The 16,501-nt window shown below is 40.0% G+C and overlaps 1 protein-coding gene across 1 annotated transcript; it reads left to right on the top strand.

Annotated features, from left to right (window-relative positions):
* Positions 1-1,065: 1,065 nt before the first annotated feature.
* LOC120563319 lies at positions 1,066-9,480 on the top strand. The gene is made up of 6 exons (XM_039807412.1): positions 1,066-1,249; positions 3,566-4,025; positions 4,366-4,441; positions 5,130-5,208; positions 7,309-7,435; positions 8,555-9,480. Exons 2-6 carry the CDS (start codon positions 3,606-3,608, stop codon positions 8,939-8,941), a joined length of 1,089 nt encoding a protein of 362 aa, XP_039663346.1. The 5' UTR covers positions 1,066-1,249; positions 3,566-3,605; the 3' UTR covers positions 8,942-9,480.
* Positions 9,481-16,501: the final 7,021 nt, after the last annotated feature.

The raw sequence follows: 16,501 nt of genomic DNA, 5'->3' as shown, positions 1-16,501 counted from the left end.
CAGAGGTCCTGTGAGTCACGTCTTTACCGTCACTGTGTCCAAAAAAAAAAAAAAAAAAGATGCAGATTGAACACACTCATGTCAATTGCGTCTTTAATTACAGCCAGTTGTGCCTGTATAAAATGATTTACTTATTAGTGTTTAAAGGCTGGAGCTTTTACAGATGAATAAAATGAAATAATGACTAATTAATGTGATCATAGTTCATGGTATTTTATCACTTATTCAGTCACCATTTAGAAACCTCATGACTGTATTTGAGTAGTGGAAAGTAACTCGGCCTAAGTACATTAACTGTATTTAAGAACAAGTTTGAGACACTTATACTTGAGTATTTCCTTGTTAGGCTTACTCAGTACTTTGCATAGATACATTTTTTTCTTTTTACTCCCCTTTTTACCCCAAAGCTATTCAGATTAATATTGTACATACTAAACATATTAGTTTATACATTATGATGCATTGATATAGATTACTAAATAATATAAAGCAGTTAAAACTTGAATATGTAACATATAAGGGACCATTCTGCCTAATACTTAGAGAAGGCTACATTTTGTTGAGTATTTATTTTTAGTGTGGTATTGCTACTTTAAATGATAACTCTATTAAATGGTCTAAATACTACCTCCACCATTAGTAAATGTATTCTAAACTTAGGAAAATAGCTGTCTAGACCACACTGCTAGACAGTCCATGTTCAGATATAGTCTGCAAAAGCTCTCATCATGAACTCTAACAGTTGTTCCTGAAACTGCTGACTGCGCCTTTACCAGGCTTATCAGTTTACTAACATGCCACAAGTCAGGCATCATCATCCAGATGATATAATGAAGAAGAATGCCTGTAGAATGACCAAAACTAGCCCTGCGTTGACTTTTCGCCCAGCTGCTGACTTGAAACCGATCCGCGTGTCCACGTGTTTGTGTCATTTCCATGTCATTTGCATATGTAAACCGGCCTCGCCTATCGCTCCGCAGCTGCACCGAAAGAAGAAGCCGATTTGTCAGTCGGGGGCTTTTGAGGAGCAAATGGGAGGGCAGGTCCCCGGTAATCCCGCCCTCTCAGACACGTTGCCTTGGGAGAAGCAACACGGGCCGATTGCTGGATGTAACGTTACTGTCTCCGCACCATACAGTCTATGCTCCACACTCACACAGCGCACGTCCAACACATCAGCTGCTCTACTCTCGACCCGGCAGTCCTGCTGGATTTAACGCTCAACAACCAGCCGCTCCATCCTGGGAAGGTACGTAGGCCTACCCTCTCTGATCCACGTCTCAGTCATCCGGAAAAACATCACTAATTATCCTTGTGTGTGGATGTTAAACATTTAATAAAAAAAAAAAATAATGATATAGCCTACAGGAATTTGGCCCATACATGCAAACATGTTTTTGTTGCGAAGGATTACATAATATAACGTGACAGATAAAGGTGTGACAATGATCATTAGTTCTGTTGTTTCTTGTTTGTTTTTTTTACAAACTAGCAGTGCCTGCTCCCAAATTTACTATGCCTGATGAGGAAGTCTATTGTGTCTGTTACCCAACTGATTTGAAACCTGCATTTAGGCGGATACATCGGATCATTCATTTTATCATTTATTTTCTCTTAGGGAAAGATGGCGATGTTTGATCTCTGGATGGGAATTATTCTCATATAATTAAGTTTATCGCCGTTTTTTTTAAACCAGAGTGTAAATGTGTGAAGTGTTGGGCATCTCTTTTCATGTGCCCAACCTACACAGGTAGATAGAGAGATGGATATCATAAAGGATATCTGCTATCGGTGTATGTTATCAAAGGAATGTCTATTCCATAAAAGCAAATTGAAGTAGAAGCTTTTATCAGTAAGCAATTTGAATTTTTGTCCGTTGGACTGCAGTACTGTGTGGTGTAGCCTATGTGGTGACTATTTGAACAAGTGTGGTATGTGCATGCTGTTTAATGACACAATTCAGTCAAACTAATAAGGAATCATATGGGTGTGTACTGTAATATTTATTTTCTAAGAAACTGACTAGTGGTTGATCTTCCCCTGTTATTGTGTTGGTATGGAGTCTTTTTATTTGCATGTGCAATGATATAATAAGATATACAGCATGGGATATGCAATACAACGTCATATTCCACAACAGTTTAATCATGGACGTTTTGCACTTGCACAGATGAGTTTTAATTAGATAAACATGTTATTTCTTGATCAAGATTAAGTTAAATATATTACAATTAGATTTAATTGAATATGCAGTACAGTAATTATACATATATAGGCCTAGCACAGGGAGTTATGAATTTAGTTATACATATTTGACCTTTGTGTTTTGTGTAGTGTTACAATTTTTAAAGAACCATCGGGAATTGAATATTAAAACAGAAGAAGTTACATATTAGTTTAATCAAATCTTTGATGCTGGACATCTTGATACTGCGTAATTCTAAGATCTCTGCTCTCTTGGATATGAAATACACATACAATTTTATTACAGCGGTTCCCCATGTTGTGTGGTTGCAACTGTGGCCTCAAAGGAGCAATATTATAACCTGCAATCGGAAACATCTGAATAGCTAGTAAATCTCTGCTCCACCCTCCTCTGTAACAATAAGATCAGAAGGTGGTCGTCCTGTGACAAAGACCTAGGGAGCAATTAACTCTCCTACCCTCAAATTTCACCGGAGAGAGACATGCCAGGCGTTAACCACTCAAAACACCAAAAATAATCCCTGTGCTGAAAATGCTGTTCTCACTACCATTTATATAATCACTGAGGAAACATGTTAGAGAGATCTAAACCTATTTAACATGTGAGAAGAGCATTTGATCAGAGCAGTTTTTCTTCACGAGGCCCTCTTCAGCACAAACAAACATTGCCAGTCTCTCATTTTGTAACCCCCCCACAGCCAAGTGTCACTGGTGTGGATGGGAGGTCTGCAGTCTGAGACACTGGTCGTCATGTTGGCAGACCCTTGCCCCCTTTGAATAAACAGGCAAACAATGTTTATGAATGATTGTGGTGGTAGCCAATAGGGCCTGAATGGGGAAAAATACTCAAGCTGGCAATTGTTAAATGTATATTGTATGTATTTGTTCTTGTCTTGATGTGGAATTTATAAAAAAAAAGAAAAAAGATTTGAGCGCCTGAAGGCTTCACAGAATCATTGTTGACACTAGAATGTTTGGTGTTTGCTTTTGATGGTGGCTAGTCCGTGTTTACTAGCTCAGGTGTTGCATCTGTAAAACAAACAGGTCATTGTGGTCTCAACAACTGAGGTCTCACTGCCACCATCTGCTCAGAGTCCTCAAGCAGACATGAATAAAGGCACAGACACGCCTTTATTCATGTCTGCTTGGTTGGAGGTGCAGGTTTTATTTATTTTTTTTATTATTCAGACTAACCTGCAGTGTTTGCCCAAGGACGCTGCATATATTTAAGCTGTTATATGGCTTGAATTTGTCACTTTTTAGCACAAGTTTCTCATCTTCATCACTGTGCTGGCTGCACCTTTTTTATGCTTTTTCTGTATTGTCAAAATTATAGTAACCATGACTTTCTATCTGTCAGGTCAGTGATGGTCAGTGCTAGTTAGAGCCTGCAGCCGAGGATGTCTGCTACAGATTCGGACAACTCCATTGACTGGCTGGCTAGTGACAATGAGGACGATGAGTGTGAACAAGAGTTTGACTGCACCAGAAAGCATAGCCAGACAGAGGCTCCTTCTTCCCCCAGCACCCCACCACACCTGGGCACGTCTGACAGCAGCTGCCGCCAGAGCAGCGAGGTGAAATGGGGTGACGGTAACTGGAGCGAGGTCAGGGAGGCCTCCAGCCGGGGATTTCCCCACGGCTGCACTGAGACATGGGTCAGTGCCATTGGACTGTGTAAAACACAACAAGGAGACAAAGCAAATGGCAAAAACACTCAGCAAGCACCGAAGAGACCTCACAGCTCCACTGAGGAGAAGTGCAAGGAACGGCAGCTCATTTCCAATGTGTCAGAGAAAAACCGAATTTTCAGCAGAAAGGTGAGCACCTCTGACTTTATGTCTGTTTCCCACAAGAGGTGCTGACAGCGTCAGCAAAACTAGAGCAAGCACTATCACCTAGATTGACTCCCCTCCCCTGCTGGTTTTACGGTCTCATTTATCATATTTTCCCTGTAAAGATGACCCTGTAACTGTAAGCAGAGTAAGTCTTGCTTTTCTGAAGAACTAGAGTCATAATTCAAATTCAGTCAATCAGCAGAACAGTAGGGAGAGTTCAGGGATGATCGTAATCATGTTCAGCAACTTTTATATTGAAATGAACAGCAGTTTGTGGAAGCCAGTAGATATCCCTTACAAATGAATTTATTTTTGTTTTCAGTGCATGGAGCTACAATGCTACATTCATCCACTGTCATCTATCTTGAATGGCCTCCGTTCAGGCAGATACAGAGAACGTAAGTCGCTCATTTAATGTCTTCTGTTTTTGTCTTTTGTCTTTTATCTTTTTCAACATGTCTCTGTCTGTCCGTCTCTGCTCCTGTCCTTGTTTCTCAGAGAAAACCATAACAATAGACTGGATAGACAACACACCACTCTTTTTTCGGAATATGTGTCCCTGAGATTTGAGAGTGAGATGTCTGAAACATGCATTGTTGTAGGGCTATCAAGTAACCACAACTATTTCCTGTGTGCCCGTGTGTGTCTATCTTATATAATGGAGCTCATTTTGGATCAAGCTTCTTAGCAACTACACTGTTTTAAAATGTCCCCTTTAAACACATTTAAATGTTATTTTTTGCCAGTTGAGAGCATTGTCACGCTTCAGACCTCTTGTAAATTAGCTGCTTGGCAGAGGGGAGTGAGAACATACTGTACCACAGTCTCCAGTAAGGCAGCTGCTGTTTGTGAGTTGTCTGATAGACATTATAAGGGTCTCTGGAAGATTTGGATCTGGAGCAATTTTCAGACAGGCTCTGAAAACGGCTTCATTTGGGATCTTTGTGTGACCCAACACTTCCAGGCCACAGAGGCAGGGAGTCCGTTCCCCCACACACACATTTCACACAATCCATCTGCTCCACCAACTCAGTCCTGCTGTCAACACGGTTCATGTGGCTCATGGTACAACTTATTCTTTTCCAGGACTCAGCAGTTTCCAGGAGAGTGTGGCCATGGACAGGATTCAAAGGATCATGGGTGTCCTGCAGAACCCCTGCATGGGGTAAGTGTCCTCAGCGTGACCCACATACTTTTATGCATGAAACAATGAGCCCTATCATCTTAAAATATTCAGTATATCTCCTGTATGTTTTTGTAGCTACAAACACATTTTGAGACATGTGTGCTTCATCTGTGCAAGTGTGTTACTTTTTCTGACATCTGACCAGAATCACAACTACAATACACTCAATCCAACATACTAGAAATGGTGCTTGCTGTCTGTGGGTCAAAGTGGTCCACAACATGTCTGTGACACATGGTTCACAGCAGGTTGCTCTGCGAGGAGCCGCTACCCCCACACATTCAGGATACATTTACTGCAGAGATGGCTGGGTCTCGCTGTAGCTGGGCATCTTGTTAAAAATGTATTAGGCTCCACTGTGGGAGCAGTACACTTGTGTCTGCTTGATTAGCTCTCCACTGGCCAGACAGTATCGTGGAGTATGTTATCACCTCTTTAACAGAGAGGAGTCTATGTCCCTCAATACAATCATTTTAAATGTTTTGATGTTTTACATTTCATCATAATGGAAAATGGAAAATGATGGCCATTCTCACGCTCTTTAGCATCTGATGTTGTATACTTAAGCACAAGGTAATATTAAAATCAATATCACAACATCAATAAGGATATATTCATATATTCTGACATTGCTTTCCAGACAATGCACAAGCTTCCATAACACATTTAGATATTTTATGATTTTAGTTTCCTTTTAAATAAATAATTTTGACTAGGGCTGTATATATATATATATATATATATATATATATATATATATAGCCTAATTATATTAATCTGTTGTTTAATTTCTTGGAATTTATTAATTTAGTCTAGAAAATGTCAGAAAGTAGTGAAAAGTCCAATGTGACGTCTTAATTGCTTTCTTTGTTCCACCAACGAACAGGATTTCATTTACAATCATAAAAAAACAGATTACATTTGAGAAATTTCTGTTGATTGAGTAACCAAACAATAAAACAAGCATTTTAATTGGACAACAAAATGCTTCGGAATAATAGCACATTATGATAATTTCAACACGATATGATCACACTGGAATTATATAAATGAAATAGCACCTCCATTTACCACCTTCCTCTTGTATATCCTCTTTCAATTTAGTTGCATGCAACTAGGACTACAGTTGAAAATTAGCCGACTGGCTAACACTGGCGCATTTACAGAAATGTTCATTAATGTGCATTGTCCTAATATAAATAATAAATAAATCTTCATCATCATCTTCAATTTAAAGCAGCTCTACTGGTACCTGTAAAGCATCAAGGTATACTGATATAAGAATAATGTGCTGCTGAGTTTGGCACGGACTAATTGGAGCGCTCATCCACCAGCTGCTGCCCTCATATGGGAGACAAAGAGTGGGTGTGGCAGCCTCCCTGCAGACAGCCGGGACCGAGGCTGGATGGTGGACTAAACCCCTCCCTCCTTCCCGGGCCTGCTCTGTGTTGCCAGCTGGCAGCCCTTGCAGCAACACAATGGTAGATAGGATCAAAGTGACTTTTTTAGCAGTCACTGTTGCGAATAATCTTTCACATAAATTTAACATGCCCTGAATGGAGTATAGCAGGAAGGTCCTGATCATATGACACGGGCTAATCCCAACCCACCATCTGGTTTTGACGGGTGGGAGTTAATAATGGGGCGCTGCGCTCTGCTGCCCACCTCCAACGCAAACTGCGTCACCACGATTAGTTTATTTTCACAATGACGCTGTTGGAGAGTGTTGTGGCTTTGGTGTTTTATATTTAGAGGCAAGTGGAGCCATTATACATCAGGCCACGTGTGAGCTCACAACACGTGAGAAATGTACTTAAGACAATCCCCGCCCTCACACACACACACACACACACACGCGCATGCACGCACAAACACACACACACTGAGTACCGGCTTTGCTAAGTGAGTGAAGTGTTCATCCGCTGTTCAAGATTGCCTATTTCCTGTGTGAGCTTGATGGAGAGATAAGATTTCAGAGAAGAAGTTGGCAAGGTTATTGCTGGATTACTCAGTTTCATGCATGATTAAATAGTAAATATTTCTCCTGTTTCTTTCTCTCCTTCCTTCCTTTTTTCTCAGGGAGAAATACATTAATATCATTCTTAAAATGGAGGAAATGCTGAAGAGCTGGTTCCCTAATGTAAAACTCAGAGACCAACTCACTGTCACCCAGACAGAGGAAGCTGTTCCTTCCAAGAAACCGAAGGTAAAGTTGTACAAAAGCAGAAATGTTGTGTAAGAGCTCTTTGGTTAGAGAAGGCCTGCTGTCAAGAACATATGGTGACGACGCAGTAAAAGAGGGACGGAAATATCTATTATTATTTAATCACAGGTCTGGGACAGGGGAGGGGGGGATTAAAAGCTATTTTTACTGAGGTATTACCGCAGTCTCAGGTTCGCTAAAAACAATGACAGAGGAGAAAAGGTAATTTTAGAGGAGTGTTCCTAAGGGGATAAGAACGGTCAGAATACTCTGGAACATTCCTTTGCATTTAATTGGTTAGGATTTATATCTGTGGCTAATCCTGACACACCCTCAAATGAATTTTTATTTTTATTTCAAACCACAACAAAGCTGTTTTGCACTTTGTAAATGGTCATATTGTTTGCTAAGGCAACACTGTAACTTTAAAACTGCTATTATCAATATTTTTATATTAACAATGACTAAAATGACTATTTATAATGTTACAAATTGTGTGAATCACAAATAATTATCACCCCGTTCTGCTTCTGCTACTGCTTGTGCTCTACATGCATCTGTTTTCAGTGATAAAGCTCTGATAAACCCAGTGTACACTACCTGCCCAGCACTAAACAGCCGACAGATTAATTTAGCAAGTAGCTAGAGAACATACCGTGTATAGTGGAACAGTTAACCGCAAATGAATGCTCATGTTGCTCTGCGTCTACTGAATGCAGAAATTGGCAAGTATTTGCTAACAGATTAGCTATTTTATTAGGTGATGATATATGTTGTGTTTTTGTTGTGCTCCCAAAAAAATCTATTAATGCAGGTTTTAAAGCCACAATGTGAAGAATCGTTATGTGATTATAACATCTTTCATATTTTGTCTGATGGCACAATTTGTTTGTAGAAAAATAAGAAAATCCCAGTGTAAATTGGTGCATGTTATGTGTTGCTTTCATCCAATTTATCTTAGTGGTCCTGGGTTAGATACTACCACTGGGTCCGCTAAAGTTGGGAAAAAAGTTATTATTATATAGTGTATATGTTTTTTATATGCATATTCATGTGTTATGTCCCTGATTAATAAGCTACTAAACAATTTAAATTAAACTGCGTTTCCTTCTTTCCCAACAGCTATCTCCAGTGACCAACACTGCAGTCATGAGCCCCGTCACTGTCAGAGATCCTCCAGCCGGCGTCAAAACCCTGAGAGTCACCGACCTCACTCCTCCTGGAGCCTACTCCGCCAGTAACCTGAAGTGGCTCCACACGTCACCCATCTGCTCCCCCATAGCAGAGCAGGCCCAGACTGGCTCCAGGCACCTGCTGTCCACCAGAGACCTAACGCAGGACAACGCTGTGTCCTCCAGCACAGACAGCCGCACTAAGACAGACTCGTTGCCCAGAGGCCCTCCGCCGGGCAAAATCAACGCACCCTGTCTAGAGAGGCTCCTTAAGTCCACAGAAAGCATCATCACCCGCAAGGGGATTGGGGGTTTGACGGACAGCAGCTGGTCATAGTCCACACAGACGGCTGGGCGTCCAGCTGTAAGCACCTCACAGCCCAGCCTTTCCTACCCTGCCGGGAGCCAGTTAGCTCGCTTAGCCCATTCCAGCCTTCAGGGGAGACGGCAGCCTTCAAAACGGACGTCACAGATTCCACTTTAATGTGGAAGGAGTGTTGACGAACATGTTGTACTCTCTGTATGGGAATGTGCCCTCTCTAACATGACAAGTGTCTGCTTTAGTTCCCTTTTGTTGACCTATCTTTGTTTTTGTCTGCACTCTTGAATAGTGTGTATAAGAGTGGGAAGGATAGATTTCACATGCCAAGATCACCTGAGCTAGTGATTTCACAACTGAACTGTTCCTACTGGCTTGTAGATGCAATAATACAATTTGAGTATCTGTGAAACCGCCATTATGCCTGAAAGGGAAAGCATTACAGGAGCAGTTTGTGCTGGAAGGGATTTTTTTTTTTTCAGATATCCAGACATGTCAGTGGTCTACATATTGTGAAGTGCTGAAAATATGGGTAAAATGTAATGTTATTTTCTCCACCCCATGACTCCACTTTTAAGTTTATTGATGTGACTGTTACTCATTTGTATACTTTATAAATAAGTCTTTTGGTACAACTGTTCTACCTCAGTGGGCACCACGTCACAGTTAGTGAGTAGGAATGTGAACGCTAAGCTCAAAGTCTGGACACCTCACCACATCTGCAGTGAGCCAAACGGCCTCTGACAGCGAGGTCTGTAGTACGAGTCGTTCCGCTTATACAAACAGGAGGATGCTTTCTCCATGGGGATGCTCTCGTGTCCTGACTGGTGCCATTGTAAAGAATGTCAACTGCAGATTTCTTTTTCAAGTCTCCCAGTAGAAGGCAAACCGTGCCTGTAACATCAAGCTGTGCCTGTAAGCCGGTTTGATAAAGAGAGAGAACCGTTCAGAATACCTGCTCCTTTGTGGGATGTACAAATCAGGAATTCTCACTCTCTTGCCATTTTCCTGTATCGAGTAAATTATTCAGATCTTGCCAACTACTTTCTGTGGTGGAGTAGAACAATTTTTTTTATTTTGCCACAGAACTGGACAGTGTGCTAGACCAGCAGAGAGGGACAAGGTATTTCTCTGTGTAAATCTTACAGGAAGGTTGTCGATTTACCCTGAAAAGTGGCCTTTATAGTGTGAAATTTTATACTTTCAAAATAAATGTGGTAATATTTGTTTGATGCAAAATGGCTACCAATTGTTTTTTTGTGTGAATTTTCTTAATACAGATTGGTAGAAGTTACCTTAAATGCAGAGAATCAGCAATTGCTCATGGGTTTGAGCTTTAACATTCGAGCATTAACATTAGTTTGAGCTTTAACACCGTATGTACACTTTAACATGCCTGTTGACGAACCAGACAGCAGAGTAACTATGCGAGCTGCCTACAACCCAAACAATGACAACTAATTGATAATTATAGATATACGAGCACCATTTTCAGTAAAAAACACAGGAAAGCCTTTGCATGTCAGGAAAAGGCAATTAGATGGCTGCTGCAGAAACAGAGAAGATCATGACCGTGCTGCATTTCCTTTAAGTGGCAGTTAAATGCACTTTTCTAAGTTCTCTGTGATCCAAGACACAATCTTCTGCTTCAACTGCCTGGAGCTGTACTCAGAGCTTTTCTTCTACACTGGCAATTTCTTCCAACTAGAATTCAAAAAGAAAACGGCGTTACCAAATCTATAATGGAATACTGCCATCTATAGATGAAAAGGTAAACATCACAAGTTCACCCTTTGTTGCTCTGCAAACTGATTTATCCTTCATTATGCATTAGCACTGTGGTTAACACAGCACGTCATGAATGCAGGTATTTTCTTTTACTTATTCTCATTTGGAAAATACACTTTCTTAAAAAATGCAATATACTGATGCTTTGGAGTCGCTTCTGAAGCCAACCTTGGTGAATTTGAACATTTTATTAAAACCACTGGATTTAGTTTCAGTTAGTTTATGCCAAACCCATTTTATTCTCTTCAGTAAGAACATGATGTATTCACAGAGGGTGAAAACACAAGTTTGTGGCCTGGAAAACAATCTGTCAGAAAGTTAAGTAGATACAAAATGGTGGTGTACCATTTCTTTTTGGATTTGTCTTTCTCTGAATTACACAGTATAGTCACGTGCCTCTTTTTCCAGATTAAAAGGAATGATTGGCAGTAGGTCGGGGTCGATTACCCAGAATGCATTGTTTCAGCGTTGCCACCCCACATTCCATCTCCCAGGGCAAGGCTAATCGTCTGGACTCACGTGCACAGACGACCTGACAGCATCCATATCCAATGACAGCTGGCACAGATCTGCCTCGCACTCGCCCAGAAAAGGGAAGTTGTTATGAATGTGAGGAAGAGCTGCAGCAACAAAAAGGCACTTTTCTCATAGAGCTCTCTAAGCGAGTTGGACTAAATCACACTGTGCAGTGATCAGGCTGCCAATGGTGAACATGTGATGTGCTGGGAAATTGCAAAAACAAAAAGCAAGTTATAAATGTAATCAAAAATGGAGATAAAGATATGTTATTTGGGTGATTAGAAAACAAAAATGATAGGCCGTGAAGGGCTACAAGGACATGCTCTAATAATAATGTGTTTTTTTTGGAGGATACTTCTCATATGTTGTATTTGTTTTTTAAAACTAATTGTGAAAGGTATCCAAATAAGGAAAGTTCTGGCGACTTGTAAAACTAAAAAAGGAAAGTCACAAGTGCACAGAAAAACCAGCAAGTGCCAGAATAAGTGACAATGAACTAGATAGATTTGCTCGATTTTGTGTTCAACTATATAAGTGATACCAGAATTACCTGGTAACATTACAGACCGATATTGTGATAATGAAGTTTTTTGTCCATGATGTGTGGGCAAAATTACATAGACTAATCATTACCGGAGGAGCAGAGATGGAAGCCTTTTGTTGAAAGTATTCAAAGGTGAGTGGGAGAGAAAAACAAAAGGGAGATGTCCATGGTTCCAGTCCCGCCACCCTTTCATTGTAAATTGGCCTTGATTTGAGCTCCAGCTGAGTGTGAAATGACAAAGAAGCATTGTGTTGAATCAGAGCCAAGATGGCGGTGCTTCACTCTGCTGCAGTTATTTACATGTACCGTTTCTATGTAACTCTAGAGGCACATGTGAAGTCACCTCCCAATCAGTTAATACATTTAACAAAGAAATACTGCAGCAAATAGCATGACGTGAGAAAAAAACTATTCATGTTATCAAAAGATCTAATTACATCAGTAAAGGTTGTGAATGAAGGCCAAATAATTAACTGTATTACCGCTGAAAACTTCCTCTTTAAGCTGTGAAATTCAAATGACCAAATACATCCTTCTGTAACGCAACAGTTAGATACAGTTTGTGTTAATAATACTCATGGCTGTATTCTTTAATCCTGCAATTTTAAAAGGCAGTCACAACCAGAGTCATCGCAAATATCACATAATTATATGATGTGACCAAAACTGATCATTTCAGCAAATTGTAACCTGTAGCATCTCAGACCCAGAAAAGGAATAACAGCATGTTTCAGAACATTCTGCAAGAGACTGTCGCACATTTTGATTTGATTTACGCAAAGCAAGGACTGGACTCATTATGTTATTATGAACTGTACTGCGGATTCATTCACACCCTACAGAGATAATGGTCTCATCTGTCAGAGGACGGAACACCTTTAATTAAGAGACTTGTGAACCCAAAATATCCTCTGCTCAATCATTAGAAGAGCGGGTTACACAAATCATGAAACAGCCACAGCAATATCACTGGGGAGATTCATCAAAAGTCTGAGGAGCTTGCATAAACTGGGGAGGTCTGGTCAGTCATTGTCTCAGCTTTGGTTCTTTACAGAAACAAGGCATTTTTAATGGGACAAAACAAATGTATTGTTGTAGCTTATTATTATTATTAGTTTTATTCCATAGTATATTGTTGTGGATAGATTAATGCTGTATAAGGGTGGCTGCTGTTATCTTCCTGATATTGCATTGGAAATATTCTGGTCCCTGGAGCCAAACGTCCACCAATCACATTGATTACTGATACAGACGGCAGTGGCTTCTGCAAATTCAGTATAGTGCAATTGATTTTGCCGTCTCCAATAGGTTATCCTCAGCTCTTTTAGGTCGAAGAACAATATTCAAAGAGCACCATTACCATTCTGGGTGGGTATTATCAGCAGCTTTGATTTTGAATCTTTGTTCAGATGCTAGATTTTTTGATGTTTCAACTAGCAAATGGTGAACGGCACGTGCACAGGAAAATGAAAAGAATGGCATGTGAATGGTGTGAACATGATGTAAAAGCTAAATCATACATAATCTGAGGAGACTATTAAAGGGGTGAGAAATGCTTTGCAGAGCACGCTCAGAGCAGAAATGATGAGAGCCATTAATAAGATCATTCAATCAAATTTTCATCAAAAATGTCATCATCCAAGAAATCACCAAAACCAATAATAGCCATTCAACAATACGTTGACATGGACTTAAATAAATAAATGATTACATTCAGAACACTTGCTCAGTATGGTCTCACAATGTGGTCAGCTGATTTAACATCACAGAAGACTCTCACACTAGCTGCGTTTTTCACGGGTTAATTTGTATGCCGTTTTTTTAACATGTGGACCGTGCCTCAGAGACCAATTATGTGAGCGAGGCATTATCAAACCCTCACACCCCAACCATCCACATATTGCATGCTAATTAGCCTACCTGAAATCACTCTTGTAGCAAGGTAGCAGAACTGAACTCTTGTGGGCTTTTGATCTTCCTGGAAAATACAAACTTAAACGCTTTAAAAAGAACAACCAAGAAGCATTCAAGCCCAGTACATTTGGGAATTCTCACATTGGGTGTAGGCCTATATGTACTCCAAGGCTGCAAGCAGGTGCAGGCAGGGCACTTCATATGGACCTGGATGTCTTTCCAAACATGCACCCATATATGACAGAAGAGAAAAACATTACAGCATTATACCAGTGGGGATATTTGGATGTAAGAACCACAACACCTTCAACAACCACTTTAAACAATCAGATAAGGCATGTAAAACAATATTTATGAAATAGGCTATGTAAAACAGACCATGCTGTAAATTCTATCCATATTAATTAAGAAGAATATTATCACTTCAAAAATATATAGGCCTGAGGCAATAGCTGTCTGCCACATGAATCAGTGGCCCCCTTTGAAGGTCTGTCGGATCTGCAGTTGCTCTTATGGCAGCAAAACACAACTTTGATGGAAAGGTCAACCAATCAAATGTAAGGCTTTTCCTTTAAAGCGGGATACAAGTGAACCTCTGCATGCTAATGAGCAACACCTGTCACCTCTCTTGGGTCTAATCACTGGGGTAGCAGATTGCTAAGGATGAAGAATGGGGGGTTGAGACCACTAACAAAGACATGCCACTCAGTGACATATCAAGAGCACAGAGCCTAAATATGGCCGCCCTTCATTAAGTCCCATTTCTAAGAATAGGGGGTAGACTGTGCTCTTGTAGGTATGAATAATGGAAGCAGCCTCCTGGAGCTCATTTCCAGAGAGTAATCGTCATGCTAAAGTAGGGCCTAATGATCACACAGATAAAGTGAGAGGCCGGTATTCATGATTAATGCCCTCAGGTCTGTTTCCAGAGTTACACAGCCTCTGCTGTCTGATCTTCTGATGGGTTTTTTCGCTCAGCATGCAGCATCAGATGCTCACAGGGAAAAAGACATGGAGTCAGAAGATGTGTTATTGACATTTGTCACCGTTAACCCAGCTAGCTGTAATATCAGACATATACTTCTGAATACAATAACTACACAATCCGCACAATATTCAGGTGACCTATGGTTGATTGCAAATATATAACCAATCCATTAAGAACAAAATATACTATTAGAGAGCTTTTTGGCTTTATAGCTACAGCTTTAATCTATATTTTAAGGAGAGATTCATACTTACAACTGATATTTAGTTTTTCACATTTTTAAACAAGACATTGGCCTATATTTATACTGCAAATGCACATTGCAGGTTTAAAATATATCACGTTATATGCTCACATAAGTTTAATTTGTCTGCATGCTTTATTAATGAGACTTTATTCTTATCTTGTAAGCCATGGTCGCACACAATAACACTAACCATTCTTGGTCCATGGATGTTTAATGATCATATTATGTGTTTTTTGCACAGCTTTATTCTCACATTATGTTTTTGTATCTGCATTATTTTCGTGTAACAAATGATTACTTTTACATCTACCATTGGTCTTACTCCAGATGTCTTGTTATGCCCACTAGATGGCACCGTTGTGAAAGAAACACAAACAAAATATCACTGGAAAGCTACTTCTCTGACCAAAGTTTAATTCTTGAACAATAAGGTTACGTGTCACTAGCCAATGCAATGATCTCAAAGTTTCAACAGGGTGTTATTATGCATATATTTACTTTCAGCAAAGGTCCAACACGCCATTAAAGCTATAACGTGTACATTTCTAAAACATATTGGTTATGAGTGTGCCTGTATCAGTGTGCCTTTTAGTGTCAAATGCCCATGACAGGTAATTAACAGTACCGAGGAGAGTCATTGGATCATGCCTGCTTAACCACATTACATATTAGTCTGGCCTCCTGACACATCATTGAGTCAAGAACTGCCTTAAATACATCTGTATTTCTCTGTAGGACATGGTTTAGTGTTACACATATCTAGCATACGATTATTGACAACACTCGTTATTTGTCAACCCATCCCTCAGATCATCCCACCGTAAGTCTGCTGGAATCCCATGATCCCAGAACCCTGTCGCTGGTCGACCACAGAATTGATCCCAACATACCAGCTGGGACTCTGTTACATGAGATGCTTCAGACCTAACTGTAACGACTGACTGGAAGCCAAGTCATTTCACTCTCTATCAATGACAAAGCTACAAAGGACTCAGGTTGTATTTCAGTGAGACATGGCTGAAATATTTATTTATTTATTCCAGCCTAGAGAGAGACTCTAGGGACAAGTGACCTGAGCGTGCTATAATGTTTTCTCTTATCTCATCTTATGCCAGAAACTCACAGGTTGTCATTGGACAGAAACATATTATTGTACATTGGAATTGGAGAGTCACTGTTTGTGTATGCTCTAATAAGGACTTGAGATAAGTCAACAGGCTGAATATTTCATCTTATTGTAAGAATAATATTTATAGAAGGAAGATGCTCGTTCATGCCAAATTTAATTATATGTAAGAGGGGAATGATAGCTCAACCAACGTTTCCCAATCTAGTACAGTACTGTGATAATGTGTATTACATGGGATGTATCCTGCTGTCTGTGTGTATTTATTTGTTCAAAATGTGAAGATGAAATCACAAAAATGCAGATCAAAGCACAAGGGGCAATCCACCAATTCTACACATAGGTCAGTTTACTCATCATTACATTACATTACATGTCATTTAGCTGACGCTTTTATCCAAAGCCACATACAATTGCTATATATGTCAGAGGTTGTACACCCCTGGAGCAAC

The sequence above is a fragment of the Perca fluviatilis genome, chromosome 8 (genome assembly GCF_010015445.1).
Source record: "Perca fluviatilis chromosome 8, GENO_Pfluv_1.0, whole genome shotgun sequence".
Classification (NCBI taxonomy): Eukaryota; Metazoa; Chordata; class Actinopteri; order Perciformes; family Percidae; genus Perca; species Perca fluviatilis.
The sequence above is the reverse complement of the archived record's forward strand: the minus strand, read 5'-3'. Positions and strand labels throughout refer to the sequence as shown.

Excerpts from the sequence above, each read along its gene's own strand:
- LOC120563319 (XM_039807412.1), top strand. The coding sequence starts at position 3,606 with ATGTCTGCTACAGATTCGGACAACTCCATTGACTGGCTGGCTAGTGAC. Across the intron at positions 4,026-4,365 it reads ACCGAATTTTCAGCAGAAAG|TGCATGGAGCTACAATGCTA; the intron begins GTGAGCACCTCT and ends TTTTGTTTTCAG. Across the intron at positions 4,442-5,129 it reads TTCAGGCAGATACAGAGAAC|GACTCAGCAGTTTCCAGGAG; the intron begins GTAAGTCGCTCA and ends ATTCTTTTCCAG.